Source organism: Sebastes umbrosus, chromosome 8, assembly GCF_015220745.1.
Source record: "Sebastes umbrosus isolate fSebUmb1 chromosome 8, fSebUmb1.pri, whole genome shotgun sequence".
NCBI classification, from domain to species: Eukaryota; Metazoa; Chordata; class Actinopteri; order Perciformes; family Sebastidae; genus Sebastes; species Sebastes umbrosus.
This window is the reverse complement of record NC_051276.1, coordinates 11,361,961-11,384,141: the sequence shown is the minus strand read 5'-3', so window position 1 is coordinate 11,384,141 and position 22,181 is coordinate 11,361,961. Positions and strand designations below refer to the sequence as shown.

General features: G+C 40.5%; 1 protein-coding gene across 3 annotated transcripts in view; it reads left to right on the top strand.

Moving 5' to 3' along the window:
- LOC119493159 (aminopeptidase O (putative)) overlaps positions 1-22,181 on the top strand; it is a 92,273-nt gene that overhangs the window by 23,890 nt on the left and 46,202 nt on the right. For all 3 annotated transcript variants that reach the window (XM_037778285.1, XM_037778284.1, XM_037778286.1), the window contains exons 7-11: positions 5,261-5,474; positions 7,893-7,999; positions 16,841-16,943; positions 17,183-17,290; positions 18,630-18,673. In XM_037778285.1, the coding sequence (XP_037634213.1) occupies positions 5,261-5,474; positions 7,893-7,999; positions 16,841-16,943; positions 17,183-17,290; positions 18,630-18,673 (576 nt within the window). The remainder of the gene's footprint in view (positions 1-5,260; positions 5,475-7,892; positions 8,000-16,840; positions 16,944-17,182; positions 17,291-18,629; positions 18,674-22,181) is intronic.

The following is a 22,181-nucleotide window of genomic DNA, read 5'->3' as shown; positions in this document are numbered from 1 at the left end:
AGAATTTGGAAGCACATTGTGCAATGAAGACAGTATTTGCTTCAAAATCAACACCTTATCTGAAAACAGCACAGAAACTGTTGATTGGGTGACAACCATTCATCCCCACAGCAGATTCAGACCTATGTTGGAGATGAAAGGTGTATACACATGTGCAGGTGCTACAGATACATGAACGTGTGTGAAAGTCTGTTCATGCATGTATCCCTGACAGGTCCCTGATGTCAACTAATGTCAGTCAGTGTATCAGTGAATGTGAAAGATGCTGTTGTTATTCATCCCCTCCATGGTGGGATGACACTATTTGTCACTGTAGTGATGGATTCCGCATCCCTCAGAGGAGCATGTGCAAGCGCCGTCTCTGAAAGGCTGTCTTTGTTTTTTCACACTCACTCACTCTCTCACACACACCGACGCACGCATATAACGCACTGCTGGAACTGACAACAAAGGCGTGCTTATCCAATTGTGGGGGAATAAGATTAGGCTACAAAGAAACTCATAAGGCTAATGTTAGCATCCCCTGCTCCAGTGAGAGCTTTTGTTTGTGTAATCAGGGAAAACATGGGATTAGATTTGAGATGCTGTCTCGGAAATGATGCCCATAAGACCCCTTTGTATGCTGTTGACATGTTCCTAAGTAACAGAAGGCAGTGTCCTGCCCTCTATCTGATAAAACAATCCTCTGGGAAATAAAGCGCATTTGTGTTTCTCAGATATCCGATTTTGTTTTGTTTTGTCTGGCAGACCCGGCCTAACCTATGTATTTACTCACTGTTTTCCTTTATAATTGACTTGTCACCATAATTCGGTTATGGAAGGAAAGAAAATAACTCCTCTGTCATCTGGTGTTTTAAGATGCTAATCTTTCCCTGATGAGAGCAGCTCATTTACAGCTTACTATAATTCATCAATAGCAGCAATATGTGGGCTTATTGTGGCTGTGGGAGTAGACAGGTAAAGTGATTGTTGCTACTGTATCAGCAGCTGGAAGTAGAACCACTCTTTATGACTTCTCAGAATGAAACACTATATTTTGTGGTTTCATTACCACGTGTTTACATGTAGTTAACATACAGTATATTGACGATGCTTTAGAAAAGTGGACTAAACTGAAGTGAAACAGAGATAAAGACCTTTCCTCTGTAATGTGGTAACCCGATTTCGTAAATTGCTTTTCGAGTGTCATTTGTACGCCCCTTTTTCGCAAGTTATTTGTACGCCATGCAACAAAACTACTGTAACGTCCACAGTTAGGTTGAGGCAATAAAACCACTCACTTAGGGTTAGGCAACAAAACCACTTAGTTAAGTTTAGGAAAAACGTCATGGTTGGGCTTAAAATAAGTACGTAAATGAAGTAAAATACGTACGGAAAAAAGTAACATAACTACAGAAAACACTTGACAATCGTCACTAACATAACACCGGCTCCTGGTTAAAAGTCGTCTGTTTGTTGGACCCATGCACCTCCTTACCCACCTACCATAAGTAGTCATTCTTGCATTTTATTCTACCTTACTAGCTCTGAGCGTGGCAGATTTACGCAAATGCGTTTACATTGCAGTCAGTACAGACCACATGGCACACACATGAAATGTCAAAAGCCAGAAAGGCATTGTTATTGCACGCTAAATGCCACTATCATGTCATTCATACTCATTTTCGTGCGAAGGGGCTGAATGTAGAGGCATCTTTAACTTATTTGACACAGTAGTAGGGTGGTATGACCCTTTTAAAAAAATACTTGTCAGGAGGGACCTGTAGTTTGCCATAAAGTCTCCCACCAATGTCAGGTCAATAGTGGCTGGGACACTTAAGATCTAGAGAGTGTGAAAGGAACTCTAGACAATCCGGTGTTGTTATGTGGGTCAGGAGAGAGAGAGACACCATTCATTAGCACCTCTGTGACCCCTCACCCATTCTTCTATTGAAGAATAGCCTGCCTCTCACGCACAGTCGGCCCTAAGCCCCTCAGGGCACCCAGAGCCTGTTACATAAGGCACAAGTAAAGAATGCTCCAGAAAAGTCTTCAGCCATGACCTTGGCTTTGACAGAGCCCTCCTATTGGTCCTGTTCTACCAGCACTGTCTCATGGTTTAAAGTCACATGTCCTGTATTACTGTGTGAAAGTCTGACTGTAGTATGAACATTTCAGACAGTTGTATAATATCACCAATGAAATGGATATGGTTCAAACTACAAGATGGTTTAAAATGGCAACTGTAACTTAGGGTGCTTTCACAAGCCAACATTTAGTCAGTTTTAATCTAACTCTGGTGCGGTTCATTTGGGCAGTTGTCAGCGAAACAAAACAACCGGCCTCAGACCGCTTGCGAGAGGTGGTCTCGAACCGTTTCCAAGCAAACCAAAACACAGGATGCGTGTGCAGCCATTTATTGAAATGGACACAGGTAAACAACAGGTTAACATGAGTAGGAGAGGACTGACCTGGACTTCTACAGGAGTCCAATGTTTGCTTGACATGCTATGCTAAATAAAGTCCTCAAAAATAGTGACATTTATGAAGTCTTTTGAGATAAACTGAAGGAGAAAGGATTCATGCATACAGTAAATCAGTGTCGAGTCAAAGATAATAAAAAATTTGACAGCAATACAGTATATTAAAGTCTGTGATTCCCTGAAAAGTTGCATCTCTCAAGACGAAAAAGATAAATTTGCTCCTTTGCCTCTCAGCAAATTAATTGTTTTATTTGGTCCGCTTTAATTTGTGCACTGTGAAACCAAACCAGACTAAATAGAACGAACCAAAAGGATCAATTTCACTCTGATTCGGACCAGACAAATGGACTATGTCTTGTGAAAGCTCCCTTAGTTATCTTTGGAGCCATGCTGTTAGCATGGCGATGTGGGTTAGTCGGTCCACCACTTTGGTGAAGACAGAAATATCTCAACAATAATTGGATGCTTGCTGTGAAATTTGGTGAAAACATTCATGGTTCCCAGAAAATGTATCATGCTGGCTTTTGTGAACCCCTGACTTTTCCTGTAGTATTACCAGCAGGTTGCCATTTGTTTTTTTGAATGAAATATCTCAATAACTATTGGATGAATTGCCATGAAACTAGATACACACCTTTATGTTCTCCTCAGGACATATCACATTAACTCTGGTGGTCCCTTTTCATCTAGCTGTACTTTGTGTTACTTTAGTGCTAATTAGCAAATGCTAACATGCTGAACTAAGATGGTGAACATGGTAATCATTATTCTTGCTAAACATCAGCATGTTAGCTTTGTCATTGTGAGTATGTTAGCATGATAATGTTAGCATTTAGAGCACCACTGTGCCTCAGAGTCGTTAGCATGACAGTAGATTCTTAGTCTTGTCAATGTATTTTTGTGGATATACGTTGCCTTCAAATGGAACTCTTGAGCTTGTGGTTAAGACATGGGAAGTCATGTACACAATATTCTTGGTGTTTAAGTGGTTAAGTCGTGAGAAAGCTGCTGCACGTCAGCGGCAATATTAACGTTACTGTCAGCATCTAGAAGCCACGGAGGCTAACAAATTATCAAGCTAGCAAGTGGGTAATGTAATGCAGTCAATGCAAAGGCATAATGACAGAGGAAAAAGATGGGGCCGTTGGGAATATCAACATTTTCCTCAGACCTATGATAAAACTACGAAGAAAAATTCCATACGACTATAATTACAATATATTAACTTATCATCCACCAACAAATGACCAACTTCCGTGGCCTCTGCCATTTCTGACGTCAACAAACATGTCACAACTCGGGAACTCTGAGCTTTCAGAATACCACAAGAGGATGGATTTCATATGGACTCTTCTCGTGAACACGGTATAAAAGTAAATATCTAATAAAGAATCCCAAATGTTGCAATACTTTTTGAACTTTTTGACATTTTACTGCACTACCAACGAACTACACCCTAGATACTTGTATTTGAATGAGCTGTGTGCTTGTGCCAATCCCATTTCAGGAGCTCAGTATTCTCTGCTGGCAACAATCGTGTGCAGTGAAAGAAACTTTCCAAACCCTCGTCAAACCTAAAATGTACTTCCTTGATTGAGAAAAAAGGAAAAGTTGAGGGTAAAACCACATTCTTAACTTAGCCTGATAGCTTGATAAACTGCTGTTATTGGCTAAAAAGCTTAATGAGGCTTTTGAATTGTTGTTGAGAAACACACACACATACACAGGCTCTGTTTATGTTTTCCCTTTATACATGCATAAATAGCCTCTTTGGCATTACAAAAAGCACTTTAAGGCTTTTTTTTTATTTTAGTATGTGAATGTTGCACATCTGTGCACAGGGGTAAACACCAGTTGCAGCGACACATAATCCAAAATCATAACCATGTGTTTAATTTCCTTGTGAAAAGAGAGCAAGGTTAATCTCAATCAACTTAATGGCTCAATTAATCAGTCAGTAATTAAAGTCAATAATTACAGAAGCTTATCATTTTCTAAATGTAGTCATATGTCAAGCTTTGTTCTCAGTGTCTTTGTTTTCTTCTCCATAAAGATCTTAAAAGTGGAAGGATTTGGTTTATAATTATCTTTTTATTGTAAAAAAATCACGACAACTTCTAAATCCTCTTTAAACCTAAAATTTGCAGCATTGCCTTGAAGTCACGTTTTAAGTGAAAGAGGAAGAGTGGAAGCTATAAAACCACCCTGCCATGGTGAATCTACAACAGTTGGGCAAAACCTCTCAAAAGTGCTAATTTTCTTTCTTTATTTTTACCCATTGTAGTTTGGCAATTTTAGTCCAGGGAACACTATGTTCTTGCTTGATGTTTGTACAGGGCAGTTAGATTTGGCAGGAACACTTGATGAGTAAGCTGCCCTTTCATAATAATAATGTAGAAGATGGAGAAAGGGATGGGCCGCTGTGACTCCCATACTCATTAGTACGCACACATGTTGGTTCGTTACTGTACATGGCGTGTTCAGGCCAAATTGTCTGTAATCATAGGTGTGGAACATTACCTCACTTACCCTTTGATTCTTTTGGAGGGTGGTACAGTATATACATTTTTTTTATCACAGTTACCTCTCGTTGTTCCCCTTTATGTTTTTTGTTTTTCTCTTACTTCCTGAACCTCCTTGATTATAAAAACATTATAATAAAAATTGTAATTCTCCCATCTTCTAATCCTTGCTCCCTTTCTATCCCTCACTCCCTCACCCTTGTCCTTCCTTTTATAATTTATTTCTGGCTTTATCGCTCTCACTCATCATCTATTTCTGTCATTTGTCTTCCCCAGCCCCCATATCATTTTCCTGTCCCAGAGTGTGTTGTGCGCTGGGAGTCTCGGTTCTGGAGGGAACAGCCTGTCTCTGTGTGGATCCAGGATGTGCCATGAGATCGCCCACTCCTGGTTCGGCCTGGTTATCGGAGCCAGAGACTGGACTGAGGAATGGATCAGTGAGGGCTTTGCCACCTACCTGGAGGACATTATCTGGGCCCAAGCACAACAAGTACAGTACAATCAATGCCTGATGATTAGGAATGGGAATCCCCAGAGTCTCTACGATATGATTTTATCACAATACTTAAGTCACGTTACAATCTTATTGCGATTTTAAACATTTTGCAGTATGCCTAGTATTGCGATAAGATGTATATCAATATGCGATTTATTACCTTTTTCCAACTGCAAATTATACAGTTTGTCAACATCTGTTTTATCTAATAAGATACAGTTTTCACTCCATTCATCTCAGAGTTTTCATCACATATCTTGAGGTCAGAGGTCAAGGGACCCCTTTGAAAATGGCCATGTTTTTCCTTTCCAAAATTTAGCCTAAATATGTAGCATTATTTAGCCTCCTCCCCGACAAGCTAACATGACATGGTTGGTACCAATCGATTCCTTAGGCTTTCTAGTTTCATATGATACCAGTATCTTCACTCCCATTACAACCTCTGAAATACAGAATAGCGGTCGGGCCGTCGGATTGTTAAGAGGTTAATAGTTTGTATAATAAAAGATTGATACTTGACCTCCGTGTATTGATATATCCACGCAAAATATCGCGATACTATGCTGCATCTATTTTTTTCCCCCACCCCTAGTGATGATTGTAGTTTACTACAGCTATTTTATTAAAGTAACTTAATGGTGGCCCTTTTTTGTCTGTCATTTCAGAAGACGATGACGATTTGAAATGGCAATATGAGCTTTTTAGATATACCATTTAAGCCAGCTTGTGAAGACCAGTTTGCCATCTTGAGGAAGTTACCAATAAGAAAGCAATCAATGAAAAACAACCTCATTAAGGGTGTATTCACACGTAGTTTGTTTGGACCAGTTGTTTTCGAAACTGGGAGCTTTTCAACCCCAGGCTTGGCTTGTTTGGGTATATGTGAACACAGCAATCGACCCAATCGATCCTTCCATCCAAAACAACTAGGCTTATCAAGATAAACCAAATTTACCTGATGCGCCGTCTGAAGAACAATTGCCGTGCAAGTGTATGGCGGTATGCACTCATCAGAGCCCAATCTCCGACGGCAAACTCTTGAGGGGGCATGTCTTCTAATAAGATACATCAGGACATTGTTTTCTAGTCGCAGTCTAGATGGAGCTTAATGGAGCTGGATATTTTATTAATTTAATGAACACTGGTATATTAACCACAAAATGCAATGAAAACAATTAGCAATACACGCTGCTGGTGCTCCATAATGAAGAGAAAGAGAAAAAAAGGAAAAGGAGAAACCGTGTGATCTTGCCGGTAACCTTTCTGACCAATGAGAGAACAGATTGCATTTGTTTACACCTTTTGGACTGCTCTTGGATGTTGCCGTGTGAACACAAACAAACCCAGGGGCAATAGCAACAATTGTATCAAATTAGTCCCTGAATTGGAGCAAAGCAAACAAAACTGCAGGTCTGAAAACACCCTGAGTTAATATTTGTTCATTTCTTTCTTTTCATTGTCTAAAAGTACCGCTACACAGTATGATCCAGCACCTTCATACCAAATGCAACAACTCAGGGAAACACAGGTTGACATTCCAACCTTTCATTTCCACAACTAATGTGCCAGGATTTCCAAATGTTACTGTTGTGGTTGGATTGCACGTCAAGTAGAGTTGGCCTTTACATTACTGTAGTAAAACCATACATCAAGCACACTAGGAAACAGTTTATAAAGACACCAATTCATGTCCCAATGCAAAAAAACAAACTGAAAGGTCAGAGGAGTTGGCCAAACAAAATGAAAGTGTAAAGAAGTTCCTGGGCTAACCCCAAAATACACCATCAAACCCAAACCTCCTGACCTACTAAAACATAAAAGGAATAAGCTGAACCACATGAGAGTTGTGAAAAAGTACTACTGCCACCAAAAAAGGGGAAATTTTAAAGAAGCCGATCATAAATCAAAGAAAAAAAAAACCTCCTGTGACAGTTTGGAGCTTTAGATGTCCTTCTAATAACGTTGATTAAGGATACCTGCAGGGAAAAAATAGATAAACAACAGGACAAAAGGCTGAGGGTGGAGCATTGGTGTGAATCCTTTGCTTGCAGAACTAACTTCAGCTCTGATCCGATGTGCATACAGATCTAATCCTCCTACTTACTTTCCCACACCATCTAGAGTTACACTAATGTTTTTCTTGTGTTTGCGCCGTTTAACTATATCACCTTTATGATATGTGCTTAATTCTGAAGAAATGGATTTAAGCAGACCTATTATTGCTGCAGACACAGTGACAGAGGTCGTGGGCAGTGCTTCTCTTATCGTCATAGTGTGTATTTGACTTTTCATTTAATCAGTTTCTTTTTTGTTTTTGCTGATGAAATTCACCATATTTCAGTTTTCCATTTCTTTGCTCTACCATAACATTTCCCCTCATATCTTTTTAACTCTCCCTATCTCTCCCTCCAGCTCTCCTTACAAGAGACAGCAGAGCAGTCTGACCTGAAGGCACTGCTGAGGTGGAGACGACTCTCTGATGAGTTGCAGAACTCAGAGGAGGCACTTCAAATCCTCAGGTGAGGGTGGTTTTTTGGTCAACTACGTCTGTTTTAATTATCATACCGTTATTGCCACTGTAGAAGAAATAGCTCCTTGAGAATAGCGCAACAGCATCTTCAATAAGCATGCTTAAAGCAGTAGAGGTTGAGTAAACCACCATATGGGTTCAACACCTACAGAGGAGGCAACATTTTCCTACAGTTTAACTACTCAATTAGTTAATCTGGCGCTTGAGATTCTCTATTTCACACAGGAAAATGTTTGCATGGTTCCCATTTGTCCTTAAAATAAATAATAATAATAATAATAATAATAATAATAATAATAATAATAATAATAATAACAATAATAATAAATAAACAACCCTATTTTCCCATGTTTTTGTGTCTAGACAACAATTTCTGAAATTGGTCCAGTATTGAGGCATCCGCAGGCTGCAATGCAATGCTATTGGGGCAAGCTGGCACCGGCATTTACGTCCACTAAAAATGCTTGTTTTTGCCATTAAATTCTCTGCTTGTTATTATAAGTGTCAGGCATTATGGAAAGAGTCTTACTCAAGGAGAAGTCTCGTTCTAAAATGTCACAAGGTGACATGTAGCCGGAAAACCACGGTAGAAACACGAGTGCCGGCTGGGCAGAGTTTGTTGTGTTGGAGTACAGAAAAAATAGCTAAGTGTTATCTAAAAGATTTTCAGTGTCATGGCTGAATATTTAGATGATTTTGACAATATGGATGAGGTCTGATGAGGGGCGGTTGTACCTCAGTCAGTAGAGTGGTCATCCTTCAAACGCAAGGTTGGTGGTTCGATCCCCTGTTCCAACTGTCTACTTGTCGAAATGTCCTTGAATGAGACACTAGACCCCACCGGGTGCTTTACAGCAGCTCACTGCTCCTTAGGATGGGTTAAATACAGAGGTATAATTTCATGTATGAACCTGTATGTGACGAATCTAATAAAGTTAAAGTGTAAGTCTTTAAATTTGATAGCCGCCTGTATTTATTTGAGCGAGAGTATATGGATGAAAAGCTCCTACAAATTTAAGAGCAGACTAGGAGAGAGAGAGAGAGAAGGGCAACAGGCAGAGCAGGGTGAACCAGCTGCTGCATGGCCATGAAGCTTGAGAGACTGTTGGTGTTCGTGTGGGTGCCCTGACTCTATGCCCACAGAGGAAGAATGCTGTAGAGAGTGGGTCCTGTTGCTGCCCGATATTCAGATTTAACAACAAAACTTCTCGTTGAGCGGGACTTGGACACAATAACAAACAGACCGGATCAAGCGAAAGTTAAGAAAAACATTTTATTTCTCTGTAGGGTCCTTTACATAATGTTGTCAGACACTTATAATAACAATCTGAGCCTATCAGTGGCAAAAACAAGCACTTTTAGTGAACGTAATGTTATATTGACGCTGCTCATTTGCACTCGCAGCTTTTTCACGGCTGCCAGTTACAGCGTTATCCTTCAATACTGGACCAATTTCAAAAGTTGTTGTCCCTATTAGTCACTCAGACATAAAACATTGAGGTCGAAAAATACTGAAGTCACCCTTTAATGTCAGTAAATAGGCTACGTTCTGCTTTCTGCATTTGTGTCTCCCGCAGTTGTGTCATTGTTTCACTTGCCTCCTGCCTTGAGAAAGAGCGCCGGTCACATGCGTGCATGAGTGATTGAAGTCGAATGATTCAGGTTAAATAGTAGTAAGCAGGTGGGAAAGCTAACGTTAAGCGAACCTTCAACTATGCCTGGACAATGTAACTTCCAGAAATTGTGGCTCATCGAAGACATTTACAAAGACTGGCTTGTTAAAGATCCGCAGGACATCCATATGGCCCGATGCAGAGCCTACAGCAAATCAAGAAAAGTTCTCGCCATGGGCGTAACAGTAATTAACCTTGATCCGTGTCTCAAACTATGCCATGTTAAGTCCTTGACTTTGAGAGAATTAGTCCTTGAAAAGTCAATGACTCTGATGTTGAAGAAGGTGTGGGAACCCTGGGAGTACGCCCAGCTTTTGTTAGTGTCTGCACGTGCAGACACACACGTGAGCGTGAGGTATGCATTCCAGGGGTACAGTTGTGGCAGGTGTGGCAAGTATATCCAGGTGTACTGTCATGTCTTAGAAAAGCTCTACACACAAGCACAGCGAGTACACACACACAAACACACACACTCTTCATCTGATCCTGACAATGTGGGACCCACACCCTGTTTGTTTTATCCAGGGTGGAAGCACAGTGTCATCAGGGGATTATAGGTGTAAACCCCAGCCTGTAGTTAACTGTTTAAGGGTGGAAATGCACTTGTTAGCATTGTGCCTCTAATATTGTAGCTCTTCCTTTGAACAAAAAAGCCTCTTCACTGGAGTTGACACTTGTAGCATAGTGCGCTATTGACATTCACGCTTGTAAGATGCCGTGCGGAGCGTGACAGCAAATCAATGTGTTATTGATTTCGTGGCACTTCTGCTTGGCACTAACTTCTAACTTTGTCACTTCACTAATAATGTGTTGTCATCGCACAATGGAAAGACTTATAAATTAATAGTGTTTAAAACTCAAATCAATTTAGCCCGTGTTAGTAGAAAGCTTCAGTATTAGTAACAGTGATTTTACTTTAAAGGACTGTCCTCATCACAGGTTTAAAGGTTTGCTTCTGTGTTCGGTAATATGTAACTCTTTTCATACTGAAATGTTGATAACCTCCAGTGTATGTTAAGCAAAATGAAGTTTCACATTTCTGGTAGGCTTAAACATGGTAGAACCAGTTATATGTTGAAATAGGAAGCTGTGTGTGAGTGAAAGGGTTAAACTTGCACTTGAGAGCTGTGACTGTCCAGCAGTCTATCAGGGTGTTCCCCTATGAGGCCGAGACACGGGTGATTAGGAGGATCAGTATTAGGTTTCTCTGCACCTGACGGGGTTGAGTCAACAACACAAAACTAACATCTGAAAAATGCAAACAGCACATGCACTCGCGCATACACACAGACATACATGCTCATACGAATAGATGCACACATTTTGACTGATTATGTTAAACGGAAACACATTAGTATCGAAAAAAACAAGTAATTGCTGAAAACCATCTCTTAATCCCCACATTTCTTAAAGCAATGCTAAAGCATGTTGAGACATAAAGGAACCCTGCTCATACATTATCTTAATGACTGCATACAGTCTGTGAGTCAGGTACAGCTTTTACTCTGCAAATGACAATTTCTAGAGCATTTATATGCCCCTGGCATGGATAATACTTTGAATTATGGGTTTGCAATTTCTGAATAATTTCTAATATGCTTCATGGAGAGAACTATGTAAATCGGTACTAATTATAGGGAAAATAGAGTCACTGTTCAATTATACCCAATTAATTGCTGTGTAACCTAGAGAGTCTTTCAGTGCACAGCACAGCTCATATGAAATGTGCCTACAGGCCAGCATACAATTCAACAACTTTAAAGAATAAAGTTGCCATTAATAAATGAATAATGACTGAATATTTACTTCAAACGGAGCAGTTCTGTCAAGGAAATTCCTATTTCCCCATATGTTTAGTACTGATTTACATAATGCAAATGCAAATGAATATTATTTATTATTATTATAAATTATTTTAATATTATATGGTATTGACTGAGTTAATCTTTGCATGTGAACTATTAATTCAAAATCAATACAGTGTTTTTGAGAATCAATACAGTATCACAAAACATAATGTCGCAATGTGCAACATTTTCAATATTTTCTTACATCCCTAGAAATTACAGACCAATTTTATTGTGCAAATTTATGTTTTGAGATTAAATAAAAAAAACTAACAAAATCAATTATTAAAGTTTTTGTCTGACGCAATACATAACAGTCAGGATACATTTTAATTGAGCACAGAAGATCTTTCTTGACCTTGGGAACAGTATGTGACAAAGAAATCTCAACTTTCAGATGCACTTATTAGCATTTACCTGCATCTCATGGTCTATGGGAGGGAGATTGTAACCCCATCGCAGTTCAAGGAGCGTCTTTGTTGTCGTATGTTGATCTCTCGCTGGCCAATGACTTTGACCCCTTTCCAGTCGATGCTTTGACCACTTTTTTTATGGTGTTCACAGCTGATGTTGTCTGTTTCTGGTGTTCATTCAGTTATCTCATATGTGATTTAGCATATGTTTGCTATGGCTGCCCCCTCTTAGTAGTTGTCGACTCATCGATTTCTTTAGTAGATTAGATGTCTTTTGTGCTTTTTTAATGCTGAATGACTTATTTCCAAGAAACTTATGAGCACATCTCTGGTAAATACAAGCTTTAAAGTGGTGCTTTTGTGTGATTCTTTGTGGAGAAACTCAGTTCCACAGATCTGTCGATTAAATCAACTAATTGATTAGTCGACAAAATTGTATAAGTGTTAGTCTGTTATGTTCATTCTGCACTGAAATTCTTAAAATGAGAAAATACTTAGTACTTTTCAGTTGTCAAGTATTTAATTACACAGGAGTATATCAAAATAGGCTTTACCATGTGGTTATTTCATTTAGACTATTCATTTATTGAATTACCAGAAAACATGTTATATGGTGATAAATATCGTTATCGAGATATGACATGACCTTTATCGGGATAGAAGATTTTTACCATATCGCCCAGCACTAGTTTCAACCCTATCCCCCAGATTTAAATCTTAGTTGAACTCAAGGGGCATTGGAAGGTCAGATGTAACTAAGATCTTGGTTTACTTCAATGTTGGGAACAGACCATGATACTTTTTGATTTGGGCTAGACTGTCTGTATGTCCAAGTCCTGATGTGGCTCCACTACTTAGCATTATAACCGTGGGGAAACATAATATGAAGAACAATGCACAGAGAAATGTGAGAGAGGACCTGGTGAAGGGAAAGGAAGCACAATGGGATGTACAGAGAGATACGCTAAACCTCACCAGTATACACACACAGACACACACATGAAGGCTAAATGGCAGATTGTGCTTTTCCAAGTTCACTGGGTCACAATTGACACCCCCTGATCCAGCAGGGGCCCCAGTGGCCAGTGTTTATCAGTCCATTTCAGATGAGTTATATTTAGGGCAGCCTGGGCCAGACGCCATTCTCCCTGCTGATTCACTGGGCTGCTGGGAGCGCTGCTCTACCTTATCCGGTTTCCACAGTCAACCCAGTGTAATTTGTCAGGATATGGCTCACGGAGCTATAAACCTCTGTGTGTGTGTGTGTGTGTGTGTGTGTGTGTGTGTGTGTGCGTGTGCGTGTACGTTTTACATTAAGTTCTGTCAGTAATAGCTCCTGATTTCCTCCCGCTCTTTCTCTCTCTCTCAATCTCAGACACACCCAGGTGTATGCACGGCTTCTCACACACACACACACACACACACACACACACACACAGACAAACACCCTCCCTCTCACACACACGGCCTACGAGTCAGATAAGAGCACCGTTTATTCTGTAATACATTGAGCTATTGTGTGATTCTCCAAGGCAGCGAGAAGCGATTCCTCTTAAAGCTGTAGTAAATCATCTCTGACAAAGAGATGGCGAAAGACAGAGATTTACACATCCATACATCGCCCGGTCCGGACAGTGGGAAGGGTGGAGTTCCTTTGTGTAACACGGCAGTGATGGATCAACATTTTTACCCTCCACACTGCACCGCCAGTATCTCTGACGCAGGAAACCGACACTTTTCTCTTCAGGAAATACATGTTCTGTCATTGTTTTTGTCTCTTGCCCCAGTCCCTCTTTCTCTCTGTACTTCTCTGTCTGACACACACACACACACACACACACACACACACACACACACACACACACACACAAACACACATACACACACACATACACAATTTCCCAGGGATATAGCACGTCCTGCTGTCTCAAAAAAAGTCTATTTCATCTTATCAGCAGCAACAGACAGACATGGGCACTACGGGCAGGAGACTGGACAGAGCGCAAGTTAAAAAAATATTTCCACGATAAGAAAAAGGGGAGATGTTGTGGCCATGATACACAAAGAATAAGTAAAAGAGACATTTTTCAACAACTAAGACAAACAGTGTATTTTACAATATAGGTTTTGCCTGTGTTGCACTGTTCACTGTCTGGCTCATAATATTGACAGGTAGCTTTTAATGTACAGACACTGAGCCCATACTGGCCAACCCTCCTGATTTTCAGGGAGACTCCTGTTCATTGTCCTCTCTCGGTTTCCTCCCGGGGTCACAATTCTCCCGGATTTCTCCCGATTCATGACAAATTTTCATACCTTTTTTCCCCGTGTGTTTCTGTCACTGTACAGTGTGTATAAGCCCTACTGTTTTCACCCAGACATCAATACAGCTACACATAATGTAGCTCCCGCTCGGAGTAATTCGACACCAGATGGATTTATTTGACTGGGGTCCCGGGTCTTCTTGTACTGCTATGAAGCCTACAAGTGGTCGGGACATTACAGGAGAGGAGAGAGACGCCATTTTGCCGCCGGCAACCCCCGCATCTCGCCAACTTTTCCCTGCTCACTCTCAGCTTCCGTGCCAAGGTGAGCGGGAAGAGTTACCGTATGCTCACCAAGGAACTGCGGGATTTTCATGCGTCTCAGTGAGGTTAGGACGAGGAACATGACGGGGAGGACGCATGGATTTATAAAGAGAACTGGATACAGCGTTGGAGGTGAGGCCCCGTTCATTCCTATGAAAGTTGCTCAGTGGCGCATGGAGCCAAAATGGCTCGACTTCTGAGTGGAAAAGTACCGGGATCTTCCGGCAATCTTCCGCATCCATTGGGCCCATAGAGCAGGCGCAGTATCGTGCGCTATTAGTGCCTTTTACAACTTTTAGGACCTAATAATAACGGACACGGAAGTTGTAGTACCACCGTTTGGCCGCTACGAAAATTGGCATCAACGACTGGCGCTCTTGGGAGGACGTGCCTGACAGGCCTCTGGTGCCGTCCAGTCCTGCTTCAACGAAGCGTCCCTACCATCAGGAACTTATTTGTTTACTCGATAGGGCTGTTGACAAATTAGGTATTTCATGGCCAGCAGGCTCAGTGACGTAGGCCCAAGGGGCCCGATCACGGTCTGTCATGGCCAAGTACAGACTTCGTTGTGCGGAAAGGGCTATCGCTTTATTCAGTGGATGCTGCTGGAGACAGCCTGAGGCATTAGTACGAACTGTTGTTCTCATTCGTAGAACCAGGGTTGTAGCACAACCCAGACGTTTCCTGGCAGATGAGAGTTGTTTGCGCTCGCCATGTAGTTCAGCGCACATTACAGCGCCCGGGGCCCTGTCAGACAGAGAGCGAAATGGAGAGTACTAAAGAAATACTCAAGCAGGGGCAAAAAAATGAATGATGGAATGAATGAAAACTGATAAATATTAATTTATGTCAGAGATTCACTTAGTTCACGGCAAAGGGGAGAATTATTCTGTATTCTTTCCTGATAATTAAAGGTAAAATTTAAAGTATTTAAGATAAAAATGCTGTTGCAGTGTACTTTGTATTTTGCTATTTTCATTCTTTAAGTCAACAGCATGCAGGAAACAATATCTCTTGACACTCCGATTTTTTCCTACCCCAGGCTAATGCTTTAGTTTAGAAATCCTCCCTATTCTTGAGGTCTCAGTGTTGCCGAGTATAAACTGAGCATCATTACTTAGATTTTTTTTCCCAAATCAGGTTAATGGTGTTGGAGGTCAAGGAGGAAAACAGCCTCATTTGCATGATGAAAGTCCAAGGAGTGTCCAGTTGAATTCAGAAATTCCAGGAAGTTGATGACTTCCTCTCTCCGTCCGCTGAACAAACCAAACATTCCCGACTATCTCCTGTCCTTGATTTCTCCCACACCTCCTCCTCCTCCTCTTCTTCTCTTCAACCCTAATCTACTTCATTCTGCTCTTCTGCTCAGCATGTCTAGACAAAGACTCAAATAGATCAAATATTTGACCAACTTGTGTCTCACAGAACAACTGAAGCCTGAAACTCGAAAGATAAAACATTGAGGTTTTACATCATACATGAATCAGAATTTTGAATGTGGGTTTTTGGTCTCGCTGTTCACCCGTGTGTGTGTGTGTGTGTGTGTGTGTGTCTGGCCCTGTCATGAAGCCAGTGATGAAGGGTGTATTGATTGGTGGGCCAGGCGCCTGGAGTATCGACTTGGCAGGAGGGTGATCCTTCAAGGCCTTCCTATTGGCACACTGAGTTAATCTGCTCAGCCTGATCAATACCGCCTAACTGAAAACTATCATTGCACAGCATCCCACGTCAGCGCTGTGTTTGTTTGGCTTTTACTGGGTTTATGTGTGTTTATGGAGGTTGAAGGGATGATTTGTATCTGTGTGGCAGGGGAAACCTAGAGCACGCCTCTTTTGTGCCTGTAGACGGGGTTGCTTTTTTGTGGAAGTGTTATATGTTCGCTCAGTGAATCATGGCCGGTAAAGTCAGAGTGCAGCACTGTGAGGTCATATAAACAGTATAGCATGCTATTATAAATCTGCAGCTTGATTTCCAGCCTGCCTCGGGGCAAAGTATGGCAACTTGGCAATGTGTTCGCCATTGAGAGGGCCAGCTGAGTGGCTGGATTTAGTGTTGCTGACGGTGTATACTTGCTCTGTAGAAATTGTGGTTTTCCTTCAACTAAAATGCCTGGAGTGGGATAAAATAAAGACTCTGTGCTTAGGCTCTCTAACTCCATCCCGTTCTGTTTTTTGCTTTTCTGCTTGTGTGATTTTCTGTGAAGCTTCCTGTTTATATTGCTGGTGTTGAACATCTTTGTCTGTGTATTTCCTTACCTGTCTTATCTTTCTGTGTATTTTTGTTTCTCTGCTCTATTTGTCCTTCTGCAGACCTAACATGGAGAGCACTGGTCAGGTCAGTGAGTCTGGCTCCTCCGTGGTTAAACATGCCCTCAACCCTGACAAAACCTTCATGCAAGTCCACTACCTCAAGGTGAGATAAACGTGGGAAAGACAGATGGAGGTGGTAGGAAAGGAAGGAAGGAAACAAGGAAAGAAATGTCTATAGAACAAATCAAACTATAAATAAAATGTCCTTCCAGGTGGCCCACTCTTTGTTGGATGTGCTTGGAATAGCACTTGTAATGACTATAGATATTGCTGCAATGTTTCTTTGTATTGTCTTTGATGGATCATGTTTTGTTGTCTCTGTTTGTCTTGTTCTTTGTCCAGGGTTACTTCCTCCTCAGGTTCTTGGCCAGTCAAATGGGAGAGCAACAATTCATGGACTTCTTCAGAGTATTTGTGAAGAAATACCATGGGCAGCTCATTTTGTCTCAGGTGAGGCTGTAGTACTGTATAGGAAAATTGATTAATTTAATAGAGAAAGTTGTTGTTGACTTGCAGCTACTTGAGAGTAGCGCTGGGAGATTTAAAGAAAATAAAGTCTCACAATATTTTTGACCAAATATCTCGATATTGGTATTGCAACGATATTGAAGAGTTGACTATTGGTGCTTTCACGAAATATTTACACAATGAGATTTTTGATAAATAATCATGAGCAATGTGGATATAATGACTAAGTGGGTAAAGGCAAATAATAAAACAGTTAGAGGAAGCAGAGAATGACATCCCTATACTGTAATGCAGTCTTTAAAAACAGGAAAAGACAACACTTATGCCATATTACGATATACAAAATCTAAGATGATATCTAGTCTCCTATCACAATATTGATTGTATTATTGATATATTGCCCAGCCATACTTGAGAGGCTTTTCATTTTAGTTTTTAGTTTAGTTCATTTGCATAATTATTTTGACAATAGGAAAAAGCAATACTTTCAGTGCAGGAGAGGAAGGAAGCCTGGAAGGCTCATTCAGAGTCCTCCCCAATTTAAATACATAAAAAAAATGATACTCATACTCATCAAAAGCGAAACAATGCAACAAACAAACAAAGAGATTCACAAAACTCTCAAGCAAGCATAAATAGTAGTAAAAGAAAAGAAGAGAAAAAAAATAATCTCCTAAAAGCTGGCAAGGTAGATAAGAATTTCAATGGCATATTCTGTGAATTCCATAACTGTGGACCTCTATATTTGATAAAAAAAATTTGATGTCTTGATGTACGACAATAAGGTAAATGGTAATAATTTGTTTTGCCTCGTTCAATATGAATGAATGTCTGAAGATAGAATAAAGAAATTATGAAATGTAACTGGGAGATCTCAGAGTTGAACTGTTTTAATATAACCTGTCTCTGAGGCGTTATGTTATTTCCAACCATAAATTAATTGGCGGCTGGTGTAAGCTTGATTGCCATTGTGTTACAATAGTTGAAAATGCTCCAGTAGCTTTTTAAATTGATGGCCATACATCAGCTCAGCCGCATATGTTTATTCTGCTGGGGCCGCGGAGCTGAGTGATCACACCTGGAAGTCGGGTGTGTTTGTTATGTGTGTGTCCGCGTGTGTGTATGATGTGTTCCACCTGGCTCCCGTTTCTTCAGTGGCAGGCTGAGTCTTCGCACTAAATAATGGATGTAACATAAACACTGTTTAACCTTGCACTCTTGACATAAGAGCAGGTATGCCTTTCTCTTTCTTTTCTTTTTTTTTTCCCTCCCACACCTCCCTAAATGCCTCCATTTCTCTTTTTTTTGTTCTTTTTGACAGGATTTCCTGCGAATGCTGCTGATTACCTTTCCCGACATAGAGAGGTATGTAAGTGGCCATGAATAATGCTTACAGTGTAATTCATGAATAATGAAAAAAACTGTCTAGACGCATTAAAACCACTTTGGTTTGTGCTCAAGTATCGGTAGTCTGGTTTCCTGTTCCAGACAAATTAAAGATATGTTATTCATCAATTTTCTGTTTGAATTTAGCCATACAGCTATTTTTTTTCCTCAACAGATGTGAGTTGTTAGTAGATTTACTGTCAGATATATGAGCATGTGATGATTTGGCCTCTGTTCTTGGTCCTGCTGTGGAAACATGACCAGCGAAAGCTGCCAAAACCAATCCTGTTAAGAGAGAAGTCTCATCCACTCTCATATTAATTGAAGTGTAAAAGGATAACTGCTCCTCCTGCTCTCCTCCTCTCTAATTTTCTCTCTCCCTCCCTGCGCTTGCTTAATCATTCAGTTCTCTATTTCTCCTGATTGCCTCATTAACCTCTTCTTCTGCCTGTCTCTCCGTCCCTCTCTTTCTCCCGGTCTGTCGTTCCCTTTCTTTTCCCAACCTTTAACTCTTCTTTTCTCACCCCTCTGTTCCTGAGCACTCAGCTCTGACTCTTGTCTTTTTGCCTTTTCTGTCATGTGGAGTGTGCTGCTGGTCGAGCAGAGATTGATTGAATTAAACAGGGGGAGCTGGGGACAGTCAATATTTGGATCTGATGCCTCTTTCAGTAAACAACCCGCTAGAAGGTTCAGGATAAGAATAGACACTCGCTGTTGAGGGTCATAGCCGCTCTTTGTGCAGGGTGCAGGGTCATGTATCCTGCCCATCCCCCAGACTAAATGGGGAGCATAATATTTATAAGACTAAACATAAAAACTCTAAACCCACAAAAATCAATGTTTTCACTGATTTGTGCTAATAAGAAACAACTGTTTTCCAGGCATCACTGTCACTCTTTCTCATCTATCACGATTAAAGGAATAGTTTGGATGTTTTGTTGTGGAGTTGTATGAGGTAGATACTTATCCAGATTCAGTGTATTACCTACAGTAAATGATGGCCGGCACGCCCACTGTTTGGAGAAACGCACGGGAGCTAACCAATGTACAGCTGTGGACGGGGCTGGCAGCAAAACATATTCTGGCCACCTAAAAGAAAGGCTCACCTATAAACTCAATATCAGTTTAAGTGTACGCTATATTTAGAATATTTTCACCGCTTTATCTTGCCATCAGACCCGTGTTAATTTTGGCAGCTATTTTAGATTTAGACTTAGTCTTAGTCTTAAAACGATAATGCTTATTAGTTTTAGTCACATTTTAGTCATTATTATCCTTCATAGTTTTAGTCTAGTTTTAGTTGACGACAACTCAAAACGTTTTAGTGCAGTTTTAATCACCAAAAAGTCATTCGATTTTGGTCAAAATGTTTTTTCTCTTAACTTTGTCAGCTATTTTTTATTTTTTATGTAATCTTAGTCCTGTTTAGTCATGAGATTATATTGAACATTTCTGTAATTTTAGTCAAACTTATTTCACATAAAAGTTTATTTTAGCATTATCTGATGAAAAATACGGGTTGAATGATTAAGAATGCAGCTTTGCAGTTCGTTCGAGTCCTCCTGACTGCGCTCATTAATGATGCACGGTTTAGTTGCACCCACCGGTCCGTTATGAGAGCCAATCCACCCACCCAACATGTAAAAATACGCGTTGCTCAACCACCCGAAGCCGACCCGACGCGCAAACCGCGAACTTTATGTATTATAGTATCACAATTGTCAGAATTGAGGTGTGAGACAAGGACAGAGAAAGACTGAGCGTGGCTGCCACTGCAGCACGTTGTGTGTTTGAGACAGAGAGTGACAGAGAGAGGGGAAGAGAAGGTGGAAGTTGACAAAAATAAAGAGAGATTTTGATAAACTTTCTATGTTTTTAAAATACATTTTATTCTCGTCTGTTTTTTCAACGATATTGCATGTTTGATATCGTCACCGTTAGTTTTTAATGACGTCGGTGCCGTCTCATCCTCTCGTCTTAATCATGGAAAAACAGGTCATTGACGAACCTATTTTGTCATAGTTTTTGTTATCGAAATTAACACTGCGTCAGGCAGAACCTCTCCTTCTCCTTTGAACTGAACTGAAAGTGAAACTTATCTATGCTCTCTTCAAGGCCACCAGACTCCATTAATAAAAACAGTATAGATAAGTTTCACTTTCGATTCAGTTCCCCATCGGAAAATATACTAAATATAGCCTACACTTAAACTGATATTGATTTTTTAAGGTGGGCCTTTCTTGTAGGGGGCTAAAATATGTTTTGCTGCTGCCCCGTCCACAGCAGTACATTGCTTTGCTTCCGTGTTGGTACTCTGGTCTGTTTAATCCAAGCTGGGGGCGTGCCGACCGTCATCTACTGTAGGCAATACACTGACTATGGATAAGTACCTCCAAACTATCCCCTTAAGGTGAAATAACCAATGAAATGAAATAACGTGAAAAAACTGGTAGATACACGTCTTGTCTGCTCTCGTGAGTCATAAAGCTTTTTTCTTATTTGACAGGCCATGTGGTGTATTAACTGTATTAACCTTTTGTTTGAGAAAACTATGCTCACGTAATACCATGTAATCCTACCTTATGGTGTCTCGCTGTTGATGTAGCAGATGTTTAGTCTTTATATATTCTCTATGGTTCAACTCCACATGCCAAGAGCTGAAATTACCTCGTGGTGAGTCACTGATGACGTTTTTAATGTCCAGTTTCTGGGTAAATTGGTGCTTTAAGGGGAGTATTGCCTCTTCTAGTACACAGTGGAGTATGAACAGATTTTATGAGCTTCAATTTACTGAAGGCCCACAAAGTTAGCAGAAAATATGCAATAGGAAATGATGCAGTAGGACTCAAGAGTTTACGAGTGTATGGAAGCAGGGAGCACAGCCTTGACCTTGCAACAGTTTCTCTAAACCCTTTTTAGCCTCACTAGCAGCAGCGTGTGTCAGTCTGTCTATTCCTCCTCCAGCTTGTTAGTCCAACACTATGGTCCAAAGTTAAATATCTCAACATGTAGGGCTGGGCAACATGACGATATATATATATATATATATTTATCGTCAAAACGATATAAAAATGTCTATCATGTATATTTTTCTCTATCGTTTCTATCGCAATAAAGGCTAAATCTATATTTCTTTCTTTCTTTCTCTATAATTTCACTTAAAACAGTTATGTTCATTTTGCACTCAAGGTCTTAAAATGAGAAAATGCTCTATTTTTCATTTGTCAAGTATTTTATTGGAAAAATTGCCATGAAATTTGACACAGACATTCGGGGGCGCACAGGATGAACTGTGAGCATGTTGGCATGCTACTGTTCAGCTCAAAGCGTTGAGAGGCAGATGAGGTAGAGCTTGACTGATGCAAGTTGATCCAATTCTGACAATGTAGAGCTGAGCCTGACGAGATGAGACTGAGATGTCCTTAAATGGCCCTCGCACATAGGTTGGTTAAGATTTCTGGCGTATAATGAGCATTACAGTCAAAGG